The sequence below is a fragment of the Lipotes vexillifer genome, unplaced genomic scaffold (assembly GCF_000442215.2).
Source record: "Lipotes vexillifer unplaced genomic scaffold, Lipotes_vexillifer_v1.1 scaffold691, whole genome shotgun sequence".
Classification (NCBI taxonomy): Eukaryota; Metazoa; Chordata; class Mammalia; order Artiodactyla; family Lipotidae; genus Lipotes; species Lipotes vexillifer.
The window spans coordinates 3419876-3443599 of NW_006788040.1; the positions used below are offsets into that span (position 1 = coordinate 3419876).

The 23724-nt window shown below is 43.0% G+C and overlaps 1 protein-coding gene across 2 annotated transcripts in view; it reads left to right on the forward strand.

Moving 5' to 3' along the window:
• KREMEN1 (kringle containing transmembrane protein 1) overlaps positions 1 to 23724 on the forward strand; it is a 63010-nt gene that overhangs the window by 8555 nt on the left and 30731 nt on the right. For both annotated transcript variants that reach the window (XM_007461156.1, XM_007461157.1), the window contains exons 2-3: positions 9557 to 9719; positions 14563 to 14654. In XM_007461156.1, the coding sequence (XP_007461218.1) occupies positions 9557 to 9719; positions 14563 to 14654 (255 nt within the window). The remainder of the gene's footprint in view (positions 1 to 9556; positions 9720 to 14562; positions 14655 to 23724) is intronic.

Sequence of the window (23724 nt, forward strand, 5' to 3'; positions counted from 1 at the left end):
TGAGGAAACCAGGGCACTCTGAACATGTCTGTCATGGGTTTTTCCCCTTAGCCCTCCATACACCTGATTCCCTCATTCAACAAAAGTTTGCCAGGCACGTTCTGTTTGGTCTGTAGTTGCTGAGAATACAAAGATGAGTGAAGAAACTTACGGGCTAGTGGAAGCAGGGCCAGGTGCTTCTTGAGCAATTATAGGTCAAGCTGATCAAGTCTTAGAAGAGCTGGGGCAGCAGGTGCTGTGGGACTTGTTTTAGAGCCTCTGGTTTCCATAGGAGTATAGTGCTCTCTCCTCTAGACCCTGACCTTTCAAATAGTTCTCCATCTTTTGTCTTTTTTGTTTCCTTTAGAGTTGATTTATAAAGTACTAAGTTATCGTCCATCAGAGAACTGGACTTTGAGCTTTAAAACATCTTATTGTGCTTCCCGTTTCCTTATGTGAAAACTAGTGTGAAATTTTATTTCAAGATTGAAGAGGATATTTATAAATAAACATCTAAAGTAGATCCATTTATACACAAACACTACACCGAGAGAGGTGCCATCACCACACCATGATAGAATATGTTCTGTTGGTATTGGCAGTAAAGTCCATGGTTAATTAATGAAATGTTTTCCGTAGAGTTCTGCTGAGCTAGTGACTTCTAACTTAGTGAGTCCATGCTTTCACTGAGGCTTGGCCTAATCTCTCTGTATATGTTACAGAGCTAGATGTTGATAGGTTAATGGTCATTCTTTCTTAAGAACTATCTCCTGGTCTTCAGTTTGATGAGTGTACTTGTATATAATATCCTAAATGATGAATGTAAGTTCCTCAAGCACTATTGCATGTTCATGGTGACTCTTCCTGGCAAAAACACATGTCCTTCACAGTGACAGCCACGGCATGCTTTCCAGTGGGTCCTGCCTGGTAGGAGTGGAGCATATTCAAGATGAGAGCCAGACGGGAGGAGTGGTACCCAAGCAGCACTGCATTCTGGGCCTGCTCTCCCTCAAGAATTATCTATTTTTCCAATTTTTATATAGCAAATAATAAGGACCCCTCTCTGAAGTGTTTTCGTGGGTCTTCTGAATTTAAGCCTGTTGTCTGTTGCTTACGATATGTTCAGTTTTTCTTAAAATAGTCTTTTAATTAAGTATTTATCTGTTAATAGAGATGAATAAACTGGAGATTCAAATAGAAGACCTCAGGTCTCCTTCCAAAAGTGTGAATTCTTTAGTTAAAATAACTTTGAGAGGTATGGCCTTTTCTTCTGACATTGTTCCCATGAATGAAAAGGAAGATCTAAAAGATATTTTAATGGAAAAGCTACTGATAAATAATTGCAGTGGTTATTTTTGTGGTAATTCTACTTTGGGCAAAAGTATAAAAGTACTTGGTCCTCTGGTCATTTGAACTGTGAATACATAGTCTAAGAACATGGTAGGTCAATGTCTGTCGTGATTTTGATGACTGAATTTATGGCTGGTTGAGTTTGTTTATCATTCTTGAAAAGAAACTAAGGTAGATTAATTGTAAAACAACATGTTAGTAAGTATTTTCAAGATGTCCTTTCAAAAAATTTTGCTTTGGGAGATTTAGAACATATTCAGAAATAAAAGTGTAAGGAAGTCATGTGTATCCATCTCCCAGCTTCCACAATCATAAACCAAGGCCAAAGTATTTCATCTCTACCTCTTTCATCCCCCCAACTAGATTATTTCATAACAAATCTCAGATATCATATCATCTTATCTGTAAATATTTCAGTATGTATCCCTAAAGGATAAGAACTCTTTTCAAAAACATAGCAACAGAGACTTCCCTGGTGGTCCACTGGGTAAGACTCTGTGCTCCCAACGCGGGGCGGGGGGGGGGGGACGCCACAACTAAGAAGTCTGCATGACGCAAAAAAAAAAAAAAAAAAAAAGATCCCACATGCTGCAACGAAGATATCCCACGTGACAACTAAGATCCGGCACAACTTAAATAAATGAATAAATATTTTAAAAAAACAAACATAGTAGCAGTACCACTACCATTATCACAACTGAAATTTTAGCAATAATTTCTTAATATCATCAAATATCCAGTCAGTAATCAGTTTTCAGATATCCCTAGTTGTCTCATCGGTGTTTTTACCGTTCAGACCAGGACCTAAGCCAGGTACAGTTAGGTGATGTGACTTTTGAGTCTCTATTAACCTAGAGGTTTCTCTTCTTTTTCTTTTTTTTTCTTGAAATTTATTTGTTGAAGATGTAGTTTCTTCTAAACAAAAAGAGTGCTTAAATGCCTCTTCAGAAGGAGGGCCCACATAAAGGTGAGTTATTTTTTTCCATAGAATTCTCACTTCCATTAGAGAAATAGGTAGAATTAGAGAATTTTAAGCCTGGGAGAGATCTTAGCCATCAATCCTTTCCTGTCACACTCCCTCAGACTTTTGAGCCTCAGTTCTATTTTGTTAGAATCTTGAAATTAGAGTTTAGTGTGAAGGGATATTGAGACCACCTGTCTCAAATCCCCTTGTTTCACCAGTGACGAAATGGAGCCCAAAATCCAGGTGATTTCTTCAAACTCCGCAGTGTCAGCTACTCGTCTGGTGTCATTTCCCCTTTCTTCCAGTGATTCTCAATATGTACCATGTGTTTAGAAGGCCCCTCCCTCCTACCCTGTCTCTAAGTAATCTAGGTGATCTAGACCTGATCGCCTGCCTCCATGTAATCATGGGAATCTCTTCCCTTGGGGAGCCATCGGCGTTAAAGACGCACAGTGTCTTCTCACAGGCTCAGCTGTGTTAGGATGGGAAAGTCTGGGAACCCCTGCCTTCCCAAGGCCACGTGCCTCTTTACCATCGGGTTCCCCATAACTGAAATAAGCATTCCTGAAGTGCTTTGGAGTGTCTGAGGGCAAAAGGCGATTTTGCCAGGGACCATAGGCTTTGAAGACCTACCCATGAGTTCCCACTGGACACCAGTCTGTACTGGAAACCCAACAGAGCAGCAGGTGTGTTGTGCAAACATCTGACGACACTCTTGTGTTGCCCTCTGTATGTTAAAAGGAGCTTTTTCCACTAAGCCTTGTATTTCTATAATCTACCCACCTACCAAATTTTATAGATGTATTTAAAAGAACAGATGTTCCCACTGGAAAATGTTTCTGCTTTCTTATTTTAAGATGCCATAATTCAATTTAATGCTTATTGATTCATGTTAATTTCAAACTAGGCTAAAACCAGCCAGATTTCTTCCAACATAGGATCAGTAGAGATGCTGAGTGGTCCTACATGGAACAGAAAGTTAGCTATGATGGATTAAAAACAGTGACTCTCACAAACATCATATAATAGAGATCTAACTAGTAATTAGCTACCAGAAAACCAGGAAAATTCAAGACTCAATATGAGAAAAACCTCAATAGTGTGGTTTCAGGCAAACAGTGTAGTTAGGAATGACCTAGTTATAGAGCTTCATTGAGAACTTATTCTTCAACTTTAGTAAATGTTATCAAGGAATAGAATGTCTTTTGCTTTCCTACCACCATCTCATATATGTCAAGTTTTGATTATTTTAAAACACATCATTATAGTTTTAAACATGAACTTTAAAAATGCAGTGCACGTGCAACCTGTCAGGAGTTAAATTGCCTGGTTCTCTTAACTTGGCATTTTCTTCACTTATAATAAGTACAGATATTGAATTATGTGATTTCAGTAGCATATATAAACAAAGGTGTGTTTCATCCCACAGTTTAAATTTTGATTAAGAAAAACATGTACCTTTTTTTCCTTACTTTTTATCCACTGAATGCTGGGATTCGACATAGGGTTCAAACCATATATATTTTTCCTATCCTGATGGTAGCCTGATAACTGCCCATTAAATCACTAGGTAGACAGACTTTGGAAATTGTATTGTGGAAAATGTATCTGGGAATATTTCTAGGTCCTCTACAGGTCATGCCTCTAAATCAACTGAAATCTTCAAATAATGTTACATACAGCATGCGAGTATGCGAGCCTATTGAATTTGAGGGATAAATATCAAAGTTTTGAATATGTATGCCATCAAGTCAATCAGTCTTTATACCGACCCTTCTGAATTCCAAACATAATAAACAATAATAGTTTTATGAGAGAAAACTCAAGCTTGCTTTTATTAGCAATGGGGAGTATTGAACTTTCACCCAGACATGGTCTTTGTCCTCAGATCTTCCTACCATGGGGGTGACCTCCAGGCCTTCATGCAGCAGCAGGTCCTGCAGAAAACAGTTGGTCTGCACAAAACCATTTGCCAGAGATTCTCACCTAAGATTTGTATACCCTAATGTGATTCCATATATCTCCAGAGAATTTCAATGAAATTAGCATCTCCAGTTTTTTTTAAAATAAATTTATTTATTTATTTTTGGCTGCGTTGGGTCTTCATTGCTGGGCGCGGGCTTTCTCTAGTTGCGGCAAGCGGGGACTACTCTTTGTTGCCGTGCGCAGGCTTCTCATTGCGGTGGCTTCTCTTGTTGCAGAGCACGGGCTCTAGACGCGTGGGCTCAGCAGTTGTGGCTCATGGGTTCTAGAGCGCAGACTCAGTAGTTGTGGCGCACGGGCTTATTTACTCTGTGGCATGCGGATTCTTAACCACTGCACCACCAGGGAAGCCTGCATCTCCAGTTTTCAAAAATAAATGCCATATGCCATATTTTGGAGGGTTTTGGTGCTGGAGAAAAAGATAAGGAATCACCAGCTTAGAAAAGTAGAATTAATCCCGAGTGCTTTGATGCCAGCCTTGGAAGTTTTTATTAAGGAGTTTTCTTCTGTATTTACTAAGTTTTTGTCAGGCTTGTGTCTAACTTAATGGCTGTTTTCATTCAATCCCCAAAGCAAAAGATTTCTGATGGAGAGGAAGGTCCGGCAGAGATGAATGGAATGGGTTCCAACTGGAGAAGACAGGGAGGAAATAAAAGTGCTTTCACAGCTTCTTATTCCTCTCTTCTCAAAACATCTTCTCCCTTACCTTCTGAGACCCACATGCTTCCTTAGCTTTTCTCCCACCTCACAGGCTGCACATCACTGCTGGGCCCTTCTCTTTCCAGGCCTGAAACATTGCAGAGCCCCAGGGCTCAGCCCCAGATGTCTTCTCTCTCCACACAAGTGCTGTTACCTCCACACTCCGGATCTAGCCTTGGCTTCTTTCCTCAACTCTAGGCTCATCTAGCCGTCTGCTTACTCTGTATCTCCATCCAATTTTCCTATCTAAAACCAAAGCCTTGATTCCACCCCAAGATATTCTGTGCCTCTTCGGTCCTCCACATCGTAGTAAATGGCAACACCGCTTATCCAGCTGCTCAGTGTTGTACCTAATTCCTCTTTCTCTGGGACCCCAGCAAATACTTTTGGTTCTACCTTCAAAATACATCTGGAATCCGGCCACTTCTTCCTATCCTTCAGCTACCAGCCTGGCCCAAGCCATCCTTCTTTCCAGCTCATCCTTCTGCAGTAGGCACCTAACTGGTCTCCCTGCTGAGTGCCTAGCTGTCTCTACACAGCTCTTCCTTCACCCAGCAGCTACAGTTCTACTAAAAGATAAGTCAGATTGTGTCATTTCTCTGCTCAAAGCCCTCCAATGACATCCTGTCACTCTTAGAACAAAAGCCAAAATCTAATTTATACGCCCCTCAAGACTTTACATGTCCTGGCCTTGCCTGCCTCCTCCTCCTCTTCATTTCCCACCACCCTCCCCTGCACTCACTGGTCGGATCAGAGGAGCTGCCTCACAGTTCCCCAAGCCTTCCCCAGCACATTGCTGCTTGCGGGGGGTTTGCACTGGCTGTGCCCTCTGCCTGGAATGCCCTTCCTGTGTCCTTTCTGTTGTTCGCTTCCTCCCCTTGTCCACGTCTCCCCTCGTCTGCTCTCCAGGCCTTTCCTGACCCACCTCTTCTAAAAGAGAACCCCCACCCTTCCATCTCCGTCCCCTGACTCCATTTTCCCTTGTAGCACTTCTCACTGGCTAGTGTTAATTTTGATTGGTGTATTATGAGCATGAAGCCCTGTGAGCATGTGCGCTCTAGGAACACAGAGTGTTCACCACTGCTGTCCCAGTGCTGTGAACAGTGCCAGACACATAGTGTTGAGTAAATATTTGTTGAATTAATGAATAATATCGTAGACATTAGATTTATCACCTTTGCTTGTTCTCTTTCACTGAATGCATAAATATTACAACCAGCCATGTGATATTTTATTTTTTATTGGTTTTATCCACTCCTTGCTTGTCTAGCCAGAGCTTAGGCCAGTTTCATAGTGGTAGGAAACAAGGGAGGCAGGGTCCTCATTACCTAGTTCACACCCCAGTATTCTGATGAAATCAAGATGCACACATAACTTTAATCCAGAACATTCAAGTTTGTTTTTTTTTCCCCCCCAAAATTGACATGCACTGGACAAGTCTGTTAAAAAAAATAATTGTCAAATCTGGTAACACTGCCTCCATTTCCCTAGCATAGCTAAGAATAAGACTGGGTCTAGGAGGAATAGACTAAAGCAAACAGGCCTGCTCTTACCCATTCCCTGTCTCAGATGCCACCTCATTCCATTCCTGAGGGCTGACACTTGTGTGGATGGCTACCACATTCTTTTGTGTTACAAATCAAGTCATCTGAGTCTCCTGGGACACCGACCCCACTGCCCTGCAGGTTGCTGTCTATTGCTAAGGCTTTCCAGTGCTTTCCAGTGGTCGGCCAGCATTTCTGGCTCCCAAGCCACCCTCAACCACTTTTGATAGGAGAAAAAGATGTATTAACACATAGCAATTAAAAGTCTAGCAATTGGCAAAGATTGGCTTGATGTTCTTAGAATCATCACCTGGGCAGCTTTCTAGAAATGTAGGTTCCCAGGTCCCACTGTAACCTTGGGATTGGGTAGGACTCTGGTGTGGTACACACACACACACACACACACGCGAGTCTCTCTCTCCCTCTTTCTTTCTCTCTAGCAGATCATATATATTCCTAGTGATGATAAATGCTATGAAGCAAGAAAATGAAGGGCAGAAAAACAGGAGTGGAGATGGTGGGTAAGGGTTTTCTGAGGAGGTAATATTTAGTCTGTGATGGGAAGTATTAGGGAACGAACGTTTCGGGCAGGAAACAGCGTGGTGTGTTTACAGAATTAAAAGCAGACGAGTGTGGCTGGAGCACAGCACATGATGAGGGGAAGAGCTCGGGCCCGGTGGAGGGGAGGGCCTGGGGCCACATCGAGGGGGCTTCACAGACAAGGATGACAGCTTTGGGTTTTGTTCCCAGCGCTCACGTTTTCCTGGGAACTTTGAGCCCTGTGCAGAGAATGCATTGTGGGAGCACGAAAGTCGAAGCTCTGAGACCTGAACAGGACCGTATTGTCCTCCGATGCTGAACAGGAAGAAGGTGGCAGCACCCAAGATGGAGAGGAGAGGGGGGTTTCAGGGAACATATTCGAAGAAAGTCAACAGGACTTGCTGATGAGCAGAAAGTGGGTGAGGAAGAGCATGGGGAAAGCAAGGATGATGCCAAAGGGTTCTATCGGAGGCAGTATAGAGTGTCATCGAGTGCCCCAGGTGCCTCATCTGTGAAATGGGAGTATTAAGGGACCTCTCCACTGGGTTGGTGGTGAGTTGATGTAAAGCACTTAGCGCAGAGCTTGGCACACGGTAGAACACTCTGTAAACATCAGCGGTGATGCAGACTGTGGTGATTCATCCAAGGTTGCACAACTGATCAGCAGCAGGTCCAGGACAAGAAGCCAGGGCTTAGACTCTTGGTTCAGTGTATTTTCTGCTATACCAAGCTGCCTCCTTCAGTTACCTTTGAACTTTTTTATTTATGCAGACTCTTGGTGGAGGGCTCAGTTGTCTTGGAACATAATGAGTTGCACTTCTCGTAACATGTAAATGTCACACCAGGCACGATAAAGTGCTAGGGTGTCCTTTGCAGCCTGGGAGTCCAGGTTATTTTGGCTGTCCATAAAACTGGGCTGTTCCAGACAAAGCGCAGGGCCCAGGTAGGGAGAGGAAGGGGGTACAGGAAGAGAGATGGTTAGCAGGTAGATTTCAAATAGTAAAAGGAATATCTCTCAGAATATAGATGTGCTTGTGTTGTGCACATGCTTAGGCCAGAGGAGGCACATGCACTGCAGCAGGAGCCGGCAGTGAGAGTCCTTCATACCGGAAGTCGTGGGTCAGCACATGCCAGGAGAGGGAAAGAAATAAAGCTAAGAATGTTAGTGTAACTCCCCCAGATTGTCAGGTTCCTAGTGATACATCTTTAAAAAGTGTTTGAAGTGCTTCTGTCAGTCTCAACTAAGCTAATTTTTAAAAATTGCTCTTTGTACTGTGCCTTTCTCACGAACCTGTGAATTTAATGCATGCAACATGTGGGGGGAAATCCTCTCAGCTAAAGTTCCCACCCCCCCCCAAAGTCTGAGAGGCAGATTTGATTTGATTTGATCTGATTTGATTTGATTTGATTTGGCTGCATTGGGTCTTCGTTGCTATGCGCGGGCTTTCTCTAGTTGTGGCGAGCAGGGACTGCTCTTCGTTGCGGTGTACGGGCTTCTCACTGCGGTGGCTTCTCTTGTTGTGGAGCATGGGCTTTAGGCATGCGGGCTTCAGTAGTTGCAGCATGTGGACTCAGTAGTTGCAGCACGCGGGCTCTAGAGCGCAGGTTCAGTAGTTGTGGCGCACGGCCTTAGTTGCTCCGCGGCATGTGGGATCTTCCCAGACCAGGGCTCGAACCCGTGTCCCCTGCATTGGCAGTTGGATTCTTAACCACTGCACCACCAGGGAAGTCCCTGAGAGGCAGATTTTAGAAGCACATTGCTGCACCTGCAAGGATTTTGTCATTTTATTAAACGGACCTCAGACCATGTTGAATGTGTCCTGTAGGAACGAATTTCAGAAAGAGGTGAGAGAAAATGCCAACTCAGCCCCTGTTCCCTCCTGTTGACTGTCTGTTTTGTGGCACCTCTATCTCAAACAGCGTGGGGAGGACTGTTCTTCATTACCAGGGAATGTGAGTCATTCCCAGACTCGTGTGATTGGGATTCCAAAACGTTGCTGTATCTGATGGTCTTATTAAATCCAAGTGTCAGTGCAGCCTTTCAGACTGTAGGGGAGAGCTCAGTTACAGCTGGTGACCTGGTTCTAGTTACCACACAGGGATGCTGGCGAGAGCAGTGACCCCCTCCGAGCACCCAGAGTTCCTCACGGATGGCTGTTACCAACTCTTCCCAGATTTGGGGGTTTCCCGGTTCACTCCACAGGCTTCATTACCGTTCAGCTCCCTGTTTATATCCTAGTTGGGATCTGTGTACTTCAGGGGAAAATGTCCTAGTGTCTGTAGACAAGCGAGTGCCAAGATGAGCCTAGCATTTGGAGGGTACCTCGTTTCAGATTTCCTCAGCCCTACCAATGTTAAATCCACTGTGTCCAGGATCAGCAAGACACTATCCATTTCTAGCTTGGTCCAAACAAAACAAATAAAACATCAAGCAGAGAGGGAGAAAGCTATAGATGTTGCCAGAAAATTAGTTTGCTCTGTCTTTTCTTTCTCCTAGAATGTTTCACAGCCAACGGTGCAGATTATAGGGGAACGCAGAACTGGACAGCACTGCAAGGCGGGAAGCCATGTCTGTTCTGGAACGAGACTTTCCAGCATCCATACAACACTCTGAAATACCCCAACGGGGAGGGGGGCCTGGGCGAGCATAACTACTGCAGGTAAGATGGGGTTGCACAGTACTTAAAAAAAATCTCTGGTTTCCTCTTTCCATTTCTTCTGGCCTTGCTCACAACAGGGAAGGCTTCTTTGTCTTCTTTTGCCCAACTCACAAGGCCTTTCTTGTTACTGTTTTAAAAATCTTTCTCCCAAAACTGCGTGCGCACACACACAGTCTACCCGCTCTTTTCAACTTGGGTTGCTTTGATACTGGTTTTCAGAGCTCTGCTTTCCTGTCTGATAGCTTCCACGTCTCTATGAGAGGGTTTTCTTAGTTGTCCCAGAAGACAGTGCACAAACAGCACAGCTTCTTAAGCTGCTGTGAATGTCATGGGCAAGCAGAGCACCATCTGTGACCCAAACCTCCCTCTGCTTCTGAGCAAAGGAAGCTGCCCTCCCTGTGTTTTACCACCTCCTGCCAGCCCAGGACCTGTAGCCATCAGATTTGTGCTGTTTCCTTCTTTTCAACAGACTAAGGTGTTCCTTTGCTCTTTCACCTCCTGTCTGACCCTCGCAGGGGCTGAGACCCATGGTGCTTCAAGCATGTACTTGTGGTTGGAGAGATGATCCATGGCTTTGATCAGATTCTCAAAGTTGTCAGTGATCCAAAGCAAGTTGAGAATCACTGGTCAGTAGGGACCAGAGCACCCTTGGTTATAGCTACGTTTTAGCTATTTATACCCAGGATCCTGGTAACATGACTCATGGGTCAGCCATGTGTTGAATTTAATTATTAATAGGACAGGTGCAAAGGCCGCCTCTTGAGCCATTGGGACAGGGAAAAATGATCACCGAGCTACTCTTTGAGCTACACACTGTGCCCCCAGTGCTACCGGAATGTTGGAATCTCAACCATGGCACTGTTGACCCAGCTGAGACAACATATTTATACCTGCATTGCATGGGCCACAGTGTTTACCTACTGCCCTCTCCAGGTACCTTTGCTAACATCCTAGGACCCTTGGGCTTATCTTGAAGTCTGAAGGCCTGTAGTCCATGTTATCTTTATCCCTGTGCCTTCAGCTCTTTGCTTCACCTTGGTTCTAATGCGTACCAACTTGTCATTCCCCCATTGTTGCTGTTGCACTATTTTTTAGTTTGTTATTTGATTGCTATATTTTATATGTTACATTGTATTATTTGTTTGTTATAAAAGTATTAAAAGTTTTTCCAAAAAAAAATTCTCGAACACAACAGATATATATATTGTTTAAATAAAAGTCCCCATTTTACCTCTTTCCTCCCAAATCCTCTCCAACAAGGCCTACTTCCCAGAGGTAACAATTTGTATATATGCTATTTCACATTTCGCTCTCATTTGTATTTTATTGTTAACATTACACATGCTCATTAAAGAATTCTTTGATGTTTTATTTTCAAAGTTATACATGTTCATTAGTTTTTTTCTTGCATAATTAAAAAAATTCACTCCACTTCTGGCTTATTTCCTTCCCCTAGTTTTCCTATTCATGGGAATAGTTGGCTTGGGTTGGGAAGAGTATTTAGGAAGAGAAACCAGTGTTTGTTTTTTATTTTTACATAGTTACTTATCTTATTGTTCTAAAGTGTCTCTTGATATTAGGCTGTTGGTTTATTCTATTATATTATTCTGTTATTCTATTACATTATTCTGTTGCCTTCTATCAAGCAAGTCTTCTCAGACGTGCTCCTGATTTTAAGGTAAATTTTAAATTTCCAATGAAGTTTAATTTATCTGACAAGAAAATCTTTTCTTATAGATTAGTACCCAGTTTACCACTAGGCTCTCAGAAATGCACCAGTAAGTATCCATTAAGAAAACACTGAGAGCTGGGGGACCACCTTCCTCCTGAGCCTTGGCTGGCTGGGGTCCTCTCCTTTGATTTGATGGAATGTACCAGACCTGAACTAACAATTTATCCTTCAAAAAAAGGGATACGGAAATTGTCGATTATTATCACATCAGAGAGCTGGGGCCTTTCGTTTTAGCACTGCAGCAGAGTCAAAGATGAATTTGCTTGTTCTTTTTTTAACCTATTCCGATGCTTTTCAAAATGGTTTTGACGTTGATAACAAACAGTTGTTTTCGAAAGCCTTTACCAAATACTACATCAAAGCTGAACACTGAATAGAGGGAGGAAAATGACAGTGAAACTGTTTAAAGAAGGGCTTTGTACAAATTCTCCGACTTTGATTTCTCAGCTGACATCCGACACCATGTTTGTCTTATGCGATGTTTCCAGACCCATCCCAGTTGAGATGTCTGCGAGATGGCGAGTGATGGGAACACACTTCTCTGGCTCCACGTATCTGGACTGGGGGGAGGCAGCGAGGCCTGGACAGCAGGGTTGGCACTGGTACCTGCCTTTGGGCACAAAAAATAAAAGGACCCTTTGTGCGTCAGGGCAGCTTATCTTCTGGGCCACACAATAGGCTGATCCCTCCCAGGCCTGATAGGGGCTGCTCCGGCTGCAGGGTCTTTATGCCCATTTCCGGCCTAACCGGAGTGTCAGGTTTCCAGTGTTCTGAGTCCAAATAAAAGGAGCTTGAAAAGCATCGAAGAGAGGCGAGGCTTTTCTGTGTGTCCAGTAACCCCTGCCATCTTTTGCTCTGTTTCAGCAGCGCTGCCCATTATTGTCGTGGCATCTCTGAGTTGAAAAGACCTTAAAGGCATTTATTCCAAGCCACTCATTTAGAAATGTGGAATAAGTCTTTTGCAATTATTATTGCCATATCAGAAGTTGGTGCCAGGATTATAGGACTGTATGTTCTGAGTGAAACTCTTTGGCATAGTTTTTTTCAGAATTCTCTGAGAAGTTAGTGTTTTGACGTGGAAATAGGACACATTTCTATCAAACATGAGTTGACTGGCCTGATCCTGGTGAAAGCTTGTCAGTGCAGTCTACATGATGTGAATTTTACTTTATTGCTTAAAAATTACACAGTGTTCATTGTAGAAGAAATGAGAAAATAAAGAGAATTGGAAAAGAAAAAAATTAAAATTACCAGTAGTCCCATCATCCAGTGATAAATACTTTCAAGAGTCTGGTGCGTATCCTTCCTTAAATATATCTTTTCAAAAATGGGATTGTTGTCATCCATCATGTTTTAGAGCTGCCTTTTAAAAAAAACCTAACAAGACATTGTGAATATCTTTCCATATTAATAAATCTGTCTCTACACCACATTTTTACCATATGCCTAGCATTCCCTTATATGGACATATTTGTTTAACCAATCCTTAATTGTTGTTTCTATCTTTTTTGCATTATGAAAATGCTGTGGTGAACATCTTTGTAAGTAAATATTTCCTTAGAATATAGCACTAAAGGAGAAATTGCCAAGTAAAGGGGGTTTGTGTATCTTCAGGGCCTTTGACTCTAATCACCAAATTTCCATCCTGACCGTTCACTCCATTCACATTATTATTATTATTTTTAAAATTTATTTATTTATTTTGGCTGCGTTGGGTCTTCGTTGCTGCGCGTGGGCTTTCTCTAGTTGCGGCGAGCAGGGGCTGCTCTTCATTGCGGTGCATGGGCTTCTCATTGCAGTGGCTTCTCTTGTTGCAGAGCACGGGTTCTAGGTGCGCGGGCTTCAGTAGTTGTGGCATGTGACTCAGTAGTTGTGGCTCACGGGGTCTAGAGCACAAGCTCAGTAGTTGTGGTGCACGGGCTTAGTTGCTGCATGGCACGTGGGATCTTCCCAGACCAGGGCTCAAACCTGTGTCTCCTGCATTGGCAGGTGGATTCTTTTTTTATTTAATTTAATTTAATTTAATTAATTTATTTTTATACAGCAGGTTCTTATTAGTTATCTATTTTATACATATTTGTGTATATATATCAACATCAATCTCCCAATTCATCCCACCACCACCATGCCCCCCCCCACTTTCCCCCCTTGGTGTCCATACGTTTGTTCTCTAAATCTGTGTCTCAATTTCTGCCTTGCAAACCAGTTCATCTGTACCATTTTTCTAGATTCCACATATATGCATTAATATACGATATTTGTTTTTCTGAATTAACTTCACTCTGTATGACAGTCTCTAGGTCCATCCACGTCTCTACAAATGACCCAGTTTCGTTCCTTTTAATGGCTGAGTAATATTCCATTATATATATTTACCACATCTTCTTTATCTATTCGTCCATTGATGGGCATTTAGGTTGTTTCCATGACCTGGCTATTGTAAATAGTGCTGCAGTGAACCTTGGGGTGCATGTGTCTTTCTGAATTATGGTTTTCTCTGGGTATATGCCCAGTAGTGGGATTGCTGGGTCATATGGTAATTCTATTTTTAGTTTTTTAAGGAACCTCCATAGTGTTCTCCATAGTGGTTGTATCAATTTACATTCCCACCAACAGTGCAGGAGGGTTCCCTTTTCTCCACGGCAGGTGGATTCTTAATCACTGTGCCACCAGGGAAGTCCCTGCTCCATTCGTATTCTTATCCGTAGTTTTGCGAGCACCTGTGTTCTCCCAGCCATGGGACCACCGTGTTCATGGTTAAGGTGCCAGTGCTATTTGGCATCATCTGTTCAGTGGTTAGTTGTCCCGGTTACACTGCAGTGAATTTGTGTAAACATATTTCACCTTTGCTCACTCCCTACCCCCATCCTCAAACTCTGAAGTTTCTGTTGGAGTGGATAGCTTTGTTCTTGTAGTATTACCACTTTTTTCTTCTTCATAAGAGGTGGCATTAAAATCTATACAAATTAGAAACAACACAGAAGCTGAAGTGTTTTTTTGTTTTTTGTTTGTTTGTTTTTGGTGAGGGGCGTTTGGTAAAACTGAAAAGCAATGAGCCAGTTGACTTAAAACAATGGGAGTGTTACCAGGTGTGTCCTTTTCCCTCCACAGAAACCCAGACGGTGATGTGAGCCCCTGGTGCTACGTGGCGGAGCACGAGGACGGTGTCTACTGGAAGTACTGTGAGATTCCCGCCTGCCAGAGTAAGGCTCTAATGCACCCATGGCAGGTTTTGGGACCCTGAGCACTAGGCGTGCAGAGTGGAGGCCACTGCCGGGGGCAGGTAGTGCAGGCAGGTGGATTTCCTGAAGCAGGTGAAAGGAGGAGCCACCTGGGCTGAGGATTTTTACTTCTCTTATGGAGGCTTTTCAGAAACGGGACTCCCAGTTTCTCTCAGGACCCCATTCCCTTGATGGATAAGCCCAATCACAATTTCTGCTTCTGCTTGATTTCCTCATGCTGATTCTTTCATGGATAGAGATGGCACCAGCTCAGTAGCAGTCCAGAAAAAAAAAAGTACCTTGCACTTTGCGGAATTAATTTTTTAGAATGAGGGAATTCCCTGGCCGTCCAGTGGTTAGGGCTCAGCACTCTCACTGCTGGGGCCCAGGTTCAGTCCCTAGTCGGGAAACCAAGATCTCTCAGGCCACATGGTGCCGCCAAAAAAAAATTTTTTTTTTTTAGAATGAATGAATAGCCCTTTATAGACAGTAAAACTAAGTTATGATACTGCTTACTATTTAGATTTGATGTGATATGTCTCCTGAAAAATGGTGTTCAGTAAATATCTAATTAGATACCCTCCAAAGCCAATGTGATAGTCCCTTTCCTCACATTAGCATAAATATGTTCTATTGTTATTTTATGATAACTCACAACTTGTCACTCTCTACTACTGGAAAACCCACTTTCTTCTGTCTTTCAGCACAAGACCTGTTTTCTAACTGGTTCATTCATTCATTCCCGCATTCAGTGTTTATTATCTGTAAGGTACAAAGGCAGAAAGATACCCTGACCCTCAGGGAATATGTGATGTGGCAGGGGATCTTAGAAAGATACTTTAAAACAAGGTGGAAACTGTTGTGGGAAGATTTAGAGTACAGGAACCAAAATCAAACATGGTACTGTAAGGCGTTTACTAATGCACTGTTTATAATATCTTCTTAAATATGCCAAAGGAACAAGGTTTTTCAATTCCTAGAGCTGAAGAAAAGGACAGCTCATTCATAATAATTCTACCTGTTTTTTTTTTTCTTTTTCCTTATGATTTAAACCTACCCCTTGCCCTGCCTCCTCTCCCACTCCTCAGGGCAGGAGGGTGTGTGTGGAGAGGGTATGGAGGTCCATGTGGGACCCACGACCCTCTCCCTCCTGCCCACCACAGCAGTCTGAATTCTGCCTCAAGGGGACCAGTGCTCACTTTTCATGAACTAAACTTCCACGTGTCCCGACTGTCTGGCAGTCAGACCCTCACTTTGCTATCCTTCCAACCTGATATACCTTGATTCAGTCCTCCAAATTGAGAAAACAGTAAAGACCAGAAGACTAGGCTTTTGCCCAGGCTGCTTAATCAAATTTTTAAAGTGAAAAACATCTCATTTGGCTCTAGTTATGTAAAAAAGGAAGGGGCAGGGGGAGAGGAAAGCAGATTTTCCTTGGTCCATTTGTTCTACACAATGATAGTCTTTTAGTACCAGCCTATGTCATTCTCTCAGGAATGGCGAAGAGGGGATTTCAATCCGGTCGCTTTTATTTGGAAAGATAATCCTCAACTCGCATTTATAAAATATAATTTGGGCCAATGGGAGTGGACTCATGTGGTCACTGAGACTAAGTTCCAGAGGAGAGAATTAGAGCAAAACAGTATGAACCACCTAATTCCTCTCTAATTTGTAATATTTGTCAGATGTGCCTCACTGTCTCCAAAAAGAAAAATTAAATATCATTTTTCTTAAGGCCCTTTGGTAACTCTCTCAAAGCTTCTAAAGCCAGCCTTGAAATGGTCAGGGTAGGGAGACATACAGAAGTTGGGGATGAGAACTGGGGAGCCCCTGGTTTGGGGGTGTGGGAGGAATGAGCAGTGTCTGGCTTTGGTTCACCCTGTGGGCACCAGTGCTTCCCATGAAGCTGAGCCTCAGACCTTGAGCCTGGAAGGACATTGTGCTTCTAATGTGTCAGATTAACAAAGTTGAGAAAAACTTCTGTGCTGTTTGCAGCAAGAGACCTTGGTAATTGCCTGGTGGACTCAACTGAGATCCAGCCTGCCTATTTTAGGTCAGTTTTGCCCTATTTCTGGATGTGGAGTCATCATTTTCATGAATAATGCTAACCCTCTGTGTGAAGCCTGCTATTCATGATTAGCATTGAACTTGTCATACAGGAAAAGGCCTGTGACATGATCAGATTCCTGGAAAGTTCATATCTGAATATAACAGACCCAGCAGGAGCCAGGGGGAGTGAATGTTTAGGGACAAAGCTGAGTGTGGTTGAATGGTGGGCCATTGTGTGGAGACCGGAATCTCTGTTACGTAGAGAGCTAAAAGGAGCAGGGAGGCAGAGACAAGCCTGATTCAGAAGGGGGCAAAGAGAGATTTGAACTGTGCTCTTGACCTACGGAACACGGATCAGAACTTACTGTTAAAAAGAGAACAACTCTGAGGTAATTGGATTTGCTGTTTAAACTGCTTCTGCCAGTATGTTTCTCAGAAACCTCGTTCTTATTGCAGAGAGAAGAAATACAGATTTTTAAAAGGAAATTCCAACAGCATCAAGTTTACCACTCCTCTGTGTCCCGCCTTCTAAATCTCTAAGTCCTATTGGTTTGGCTACTGAGGGAGAAATCATTTGGCTTAATGTCCACCCCTTGCGCATCTGTCTGTCGTTAAATAATCATCCTCACCAGTCCAATTCCTCTTTATTTTATGGCTTTTGAGGGACATGCTGTGTAATACTCAGCATGGCTTTTGTTTTGTTCTTTTACCTATAGATTCTTATAAAAGTTTTGTACAGTTTTTTAAAGTAAGTAATCTAGTTGAGGGGGAGCAGAACCTGCAAATGGCACTTGAAGGCAAATATAATTTTTTTCACATACCCGATTAGGACCTGAGGCCACAGGCATGAGATATTTATCATGTTGGCTCCGAGAGCTATTTTTGGTTTGCTGTTAAATATTCACCTGATTTCTACAAACTCAACTATAAAAATTCATCTTCGAAATAGGGAAATTTGAATACAGGCTGAGTATTAGATTATATTAAGAAATCACTCTTAATTTTACTAGGTACAATAATGGCATGGTCATTTACATATACAGAGAGTCCTTTTTTTTTTTTTATTTTGTGGTATGTGGGCCTCTTACTGTTGTGGCCTCTCCCGTTGCGGAGCACAGGCTCTGGACGCGCAGGCTCAGTGGCCATGGCTCACGGACCCAGCCGCTCCGCGGCATGTGGGATCTTCCCGGACCGGGGCACGAACCTGTGTCCCCTGCATCGGCAGGCAGACTCTCAACCACTGTGCCACTAGGGAAGCCCAAGAATGTTTTTTTAAAAGTGGCTATTTGTTGATGCTGGGTAAGGGCCTCATATTCTTTCCTACTTTTGTGTATACTTGAAAGTTTCAATTATAAAAATAATTTTTGTAATATTAAAAAATTTTATAACATTTACAAAATTTAAAAGTGAATGTGTAAATACATTCAGAGTATCTGGATTCAAATGTGTAACATGACTAAGCTAAATTGTAGTACTTTTTAAATATAACTCACAGGTATTTGAGTTATTTATTAAGGTTAGTTATTAAAGTTTTAGTTATTAAACTTATTAAAACTATTAGTTATTTAAAGTTATTAAAACTATTAGTTATTAGAGTTAGTTATTTAAAATTAGTTATTAGAGTTTAAAATCACAAGGACTTTAGAAGTCATTAGCTTTGACAGATGACATTATTTAAGCTCTAACCATATACCAGACCTTGTACAAAGTAGAGGACACAGGGTAGCATGATCTGCAGCCTGTGGGGAGCCCCTAGTTTAGGACTGAAGGCCGACATATAAACAGATCAGCAAATGTGAGATACTCTGTAATAAGTGAGATGAGCAAAAGGATGGGAGCACTAAAGGGGGGCATCTGCCCTGGCACAGTGGGTGGCAGGGCTGCTCTTTGTCAGAGGGCTTCTGGAAGAAGTGGGGTCTTACTTCAGGGCTTCTCCCACTGTAAGGTACATACCATCACCAAGGATCTTATTAAAGTGCAGATTCTGATTCAGTAGTTCTGGGACAGATCTGGGACTCTGCATTTCTAACACACCCCTGGGATGCTGGCACTGCAGGACCACACTTTAAGCAGCCAGGTTCTAGGTGTTAGGGTTGGGCAAAGGGAACAGTTTACATGCGTATATACACACACACACACACACACACACGTGAATTCCCGAGCAAAATCAATGTTGCTGAGATATCAGTTTTAAGAAGGAAGGACAGGAGACGAGGTCCGAGAAGAATTAGATGGGGCCAGATAATGTTCTGGGTACAGACTTGACCCAAGAAGATAGTGATGAGGCTGAGGGGAGTGTGGAGGGTCAGAAGGAAACATTTCTCCATAACTTCTTAAGCCTCTGTATTAGGGATATGGGGTGAGGTTTCTCCCTCCTAATCCGTGAGAAGTTCTCTAGTGATTGTATCATATTCTCCCAGACCAGCCTAAGAGGATGCCAGCAATAGCACCTCTGCCATATGGGAACTTCGGTCAGTCTCACTGGCTCAATTTCCTTTTATTTAAATGATACCCTGACTTTGTTAAAACAGATTTGTTTTTCCTTACAAAGGTGCAACCCCCAAAACAGGATTTGAAACCTTCTGATTGTGATCCCTAATAAGAGTTTTTCAAGTTCAGACTTGGAGTTTTAAAGTTCAAACTGAGTTTTTAAAGTTCAGACTTGAGTAAAAAGCCAAGGGCACTTTGGCAGTAGTGGTCAAAGCAGTCTCTCAATTATAGAAAATGTTTTGTTTTTGTCAGCACTTTCTGCATTTTAACGTCAGCACTGATTTTTAAACATTTTAGCTTTATTTCAGTTATTATTGAGTACCTAGTACGTGTACAGCACTTATATTCACATTATCTTATTAACCATTTCAACAATTCTATGAAGCAGGTGGTATGTCCTCTCCCGCCTGCTCCCCTTGGTCAGATGAGAAAATGAAGCTGGAGTGGTTAAGTGATTTGATGAGGATTACCCTCTGAGCCAAATAGGATTTGAATCTAGGACTCCTAATGGCAAGACCAGTGCCATTTCTGTCCAGTACTTGAGAACAGCCCCATTTCCTTTATTTCCTTAAAAGCGGGAACCTTGAGATGGATCCAGGCTACTGTTGAGGTCATTCTTGAGAATTTTTCTTCGTGGATTGTTTGGGAATTAGAGTTTGAAATTCTGATAGTATGCTGAATTATTAGGATTGCCTTTTTGACATTGTAGAAACCAAAGGATTAACTCAGTGGCGACAGAGGGTCTGCAGTTCAAGCTGTTAGCTCCAAGTCATTTTCTTTTCTTCTTTGAGTTTGGGAAATCCCAAGCCCCGGGAGTAAGCAGGCTGCGATGGTATCCAGGAAGCATTTGTTGCAGGCAGAGCCAGCTCTGGAGACTGTTGGGCCCATCTCTGCGGGTGTTCCCGGCCCAGCTGTTCTCAGCTGGGAAGGGGCTCCCCAGAAGTGGACCTTTTGTTTGAAACCCTGCATCAGCAGCCTTGTCCAGGCCTCAGGGTCTCTCCCAGCACGGTGTTTCCATTGCACTGGCTGAACCTCACCTTGAAAAAGACACATCTCAGCACGTCACTAACACTTTACAGCTAAAATGAAACCTTAAACTTTAGCTGGTAGCCAAAGAAAAGATGAACATTAATAATATGAATTATGCCGACTCATTTTTTACCTTTTCTCTCTTTCCACTACAATTATTTAATGTTTTTGTCTAATTGGACCCTTTTAGACTACCCAAATTAGCATGGTCAGAATCCTGTTTTTGATTGTTTATTCTTGCTTGACGTGAGCAGTTTTGTTTTCCCAACTGGACTAAGCTGTTCAAATATCGGCACAGGGGTAGCTCTGGAATCTCTGAAGGAGAGACTTAAGGTGGAGGGGTACTCGAGGGTTTCTCTGAAAGCTGTGTTTGCTCAGCCGGCCCCCTCATTTTACTTGGACTGTATGTTTATTTACAGAGGGGTACTGATGGAATTTATTGGGGCTTTCCCTCTTCCAGCCATATATTTTAACAATCTTCCACAACATCTAGCACTGTGGAGGCTGTAACAGGTGCTCACCAAATATTCTTGCTGATGTGATGTCATATCTCTCCCAACAAGAGAGACAACACAATCTAGTGGAAAGAATGTGGCCTCCAGAGTCATACCGGCTTAGGTTGTAATCATTACTCGCTTAATAGCTCACGGCCAAATGACTCTCCTCTGAGCGTTGGTTTCCACATCTCTACCTTTCAGGGTTATTTTGAAGATTAGATGAGTAAAATACACATGACTCTGAGTCCAGGACCTAGCAGAGGGAAGGCATGCAAGTAACAGCGTGGATTGTGGTGGCCTGTGCTTTCTCCAAGGCATAAACCACCATTGGCATGCTCCTGTCATCTAATTCCTAAACAGGTTATTCCTGACCTGCATTTTATTTCTGTCTGTTCCTGCTTTATATGATTGGCCCCAGGGCCCCAGAGCTGTGCCTCAGGTGCTCGGAGGCCGTTCCCCTGGGGCCTGATGTGACACTGCACTCGGGGAGCACAGGAGGCCCCACATTCGTTCTGACAGTGCAGTTTTATGGTTTCAGATCTGGCATATACTCGATTACTCATTGTTTTTGGCAGTGGATATTATTTAATTTTTCACTAAAAAAATACAGACTTTCTGAACCAAATGGACATTTTCCTCAGTGACAGTTATGTATATCACATTTCCAAAATGTTCTAAAGCAAAGTTGTGTAAAGCATACTAATAACTTAAAAAGGGAAAATTATTCAGATCAATAAGGACAATTTTACTGTAAAATCTTTACACCAGCAGTTGCCTGTAAGGAGTATACATAAACATAAGAAATAGTCCCTACCCTCAATCTTATGATGTAATTAGGAATCTGAGTTATAAACACAGGAGAAAATTGGAGACCAGCCCACCAATTATATAAATAAGATTGAATTATGAGGTAGAGAGCTGTGAGTTTTTGAAAATGAGAGGGCTCCGTGAGGGTTGGGGAGCTGGAGGCATCATTATCGAGTAAGGCTGGTGGGGCTGGACGGGTCAGTTCACAGCAGGTCAGGGAACAGCTGGACAGAGACTTGGAGGAAGGACACGGGATTGCCATGCACGCTGATGGGAGCCAAGATGCCTGAGGAAAGGAGCGGACAGAGAGGAACCGGGTCAGAACCTTGAAAGCCAGGACTGATTAGTTGGCAGCTGACACGCTGAAAGCCCTCGTTCAGGAAGATGAGCCCAGTGTCCCTTAGAGGGTAGATCGGGGGAGGGACGTTTGGGGAGGAGAGAATGGGTGTAGATTTCTAAACGCAGAAGATGAGGGCCTGGGCGGTGGTGGCAGCAGTGAGATCGTGCAGGAAGGGTTAATCCAAGATGCGTTTAGGAAGAAGTCAGAACTTGACAAGTGGAATATATAAGGGATGAAACAGCAGGAAGAGTAAAAGATGCCTCTGTGGTTCTTTGCCTGGGATATTTGTGGTGTCCCAGAAAAAAAGTTCAAGTCAGACTGAGCTCTTCTTCCCAAAGACACAGCTGTATCATTCCTCTTGAACTTGGACCAAACTTTTGTCGAGTAAGGTGTGTCAGTTGTCTGTTACTGCATCAGAACCACCCCAAACCCCAGTGGCTTAAAACAACAACAACTTGTCATTTCTTCTGACTCTGTGGGTTGGCTGAGTTTCAGCTCGGCCGTGTTTCTACTGCTCTTACCTGGGCTCAGTCGGGTGGCTGCATCCACCTGGGGGCTCTCCTGGGGCTGGGGCATCCAAGACAGCTTCAGGCCTCTACCTGGGCAACCTCTCTTTCCAACAGCATACTTAGACCTCTTACAGGGTGGCTGGCTTCCAAGAGAAGCTTCCAGTCCCCTTAAGAAGTGAACTCAGAAGTCCACCATATTCTGTTAATCAAAGCAAGTCACAAGGTCAGTCCAGATTCAAGAGGAGAAGAAATTGATTCCAAGTTTAAAGTGGGGAGTCACACACATGTATGACATAAGTGGGGAGGAGAGAAATGATTAGACCCTCCTTTGGAGACTGTCTACTGCACTATATCACCAGAAATTAAGTTTCAAAGAAGGAACTCCTGCCAGAGGAGAACTATCTCTGTGATACATCAGGGTTATATGGGGGTCAGGATCCTTAGGAACTCTTACCACCTTCTCCTAAAGGTAAAATTTCAAAGCGGAAGAAAAAGCGGTGTTTACTTATTTGGGTGAGTCGATAACGAGACTCAGAGACATAAGTAGGGCTGCTTTGAAGAATCAGAGTGACTGAAAATGAGAATTGATGTTTAGAAATAAAGTTATAGAGGTAGAGGGATTCCCTGGTGGTCCAGTGGTTAAGACTCCATGCTTCCACTGTAGGGTGCACAGGTTCAATCCCTGGTGGTCCAGTGGTTAAGACTCCATGCTTCCACTGCAGGGTGCACGGGTTCAATCGCTGGTGGGGGAACTAAGATCCCGCATGCCACACAGCATGGCCAAAAAAAGAAAAAAAACTTAAAAAAAAAGTTATAGAGGTAGAAAGGGGCCATATTATGATAGGGCTTGGACCAAACTGGTGGCTGTCAGGTTTGGAACGGAAGTTATAGATGGACAGGATGGGGTACAGTGTGCTTATAGTCATGGGCTGAGAGTGTGGAATAATCCACGCTTAACCTATTGATGCTCTGAAGGAGGTATTTGAATTGACTGGTCCTCTGATAGGACACCAGTGGTATCATCTCATGTGTACTTAGTCCTTATTCCCACAGAAGGGAGAATCCAGCTATTGAGGCACCAATGTGGAGTCCCTGAGACAGAAGATAGTCTCTGCCACACAAGGTTAAATGACATTTAAAATAAGCAGTCACCGCCCCCCGCCTTCTGTAGCAGGAAACAAATTGCTTGTTCTTGAGAACTTTCCCATCAAGAATTTAATAGAAGCGGGTATACTTATATCATTTTGATGTTTTTGTCAATGTTTCCAAACAATGTACTTTGAAATCAGATCACTTCTTATTCATTTTTATATAATTCTCCTGACGCTCTT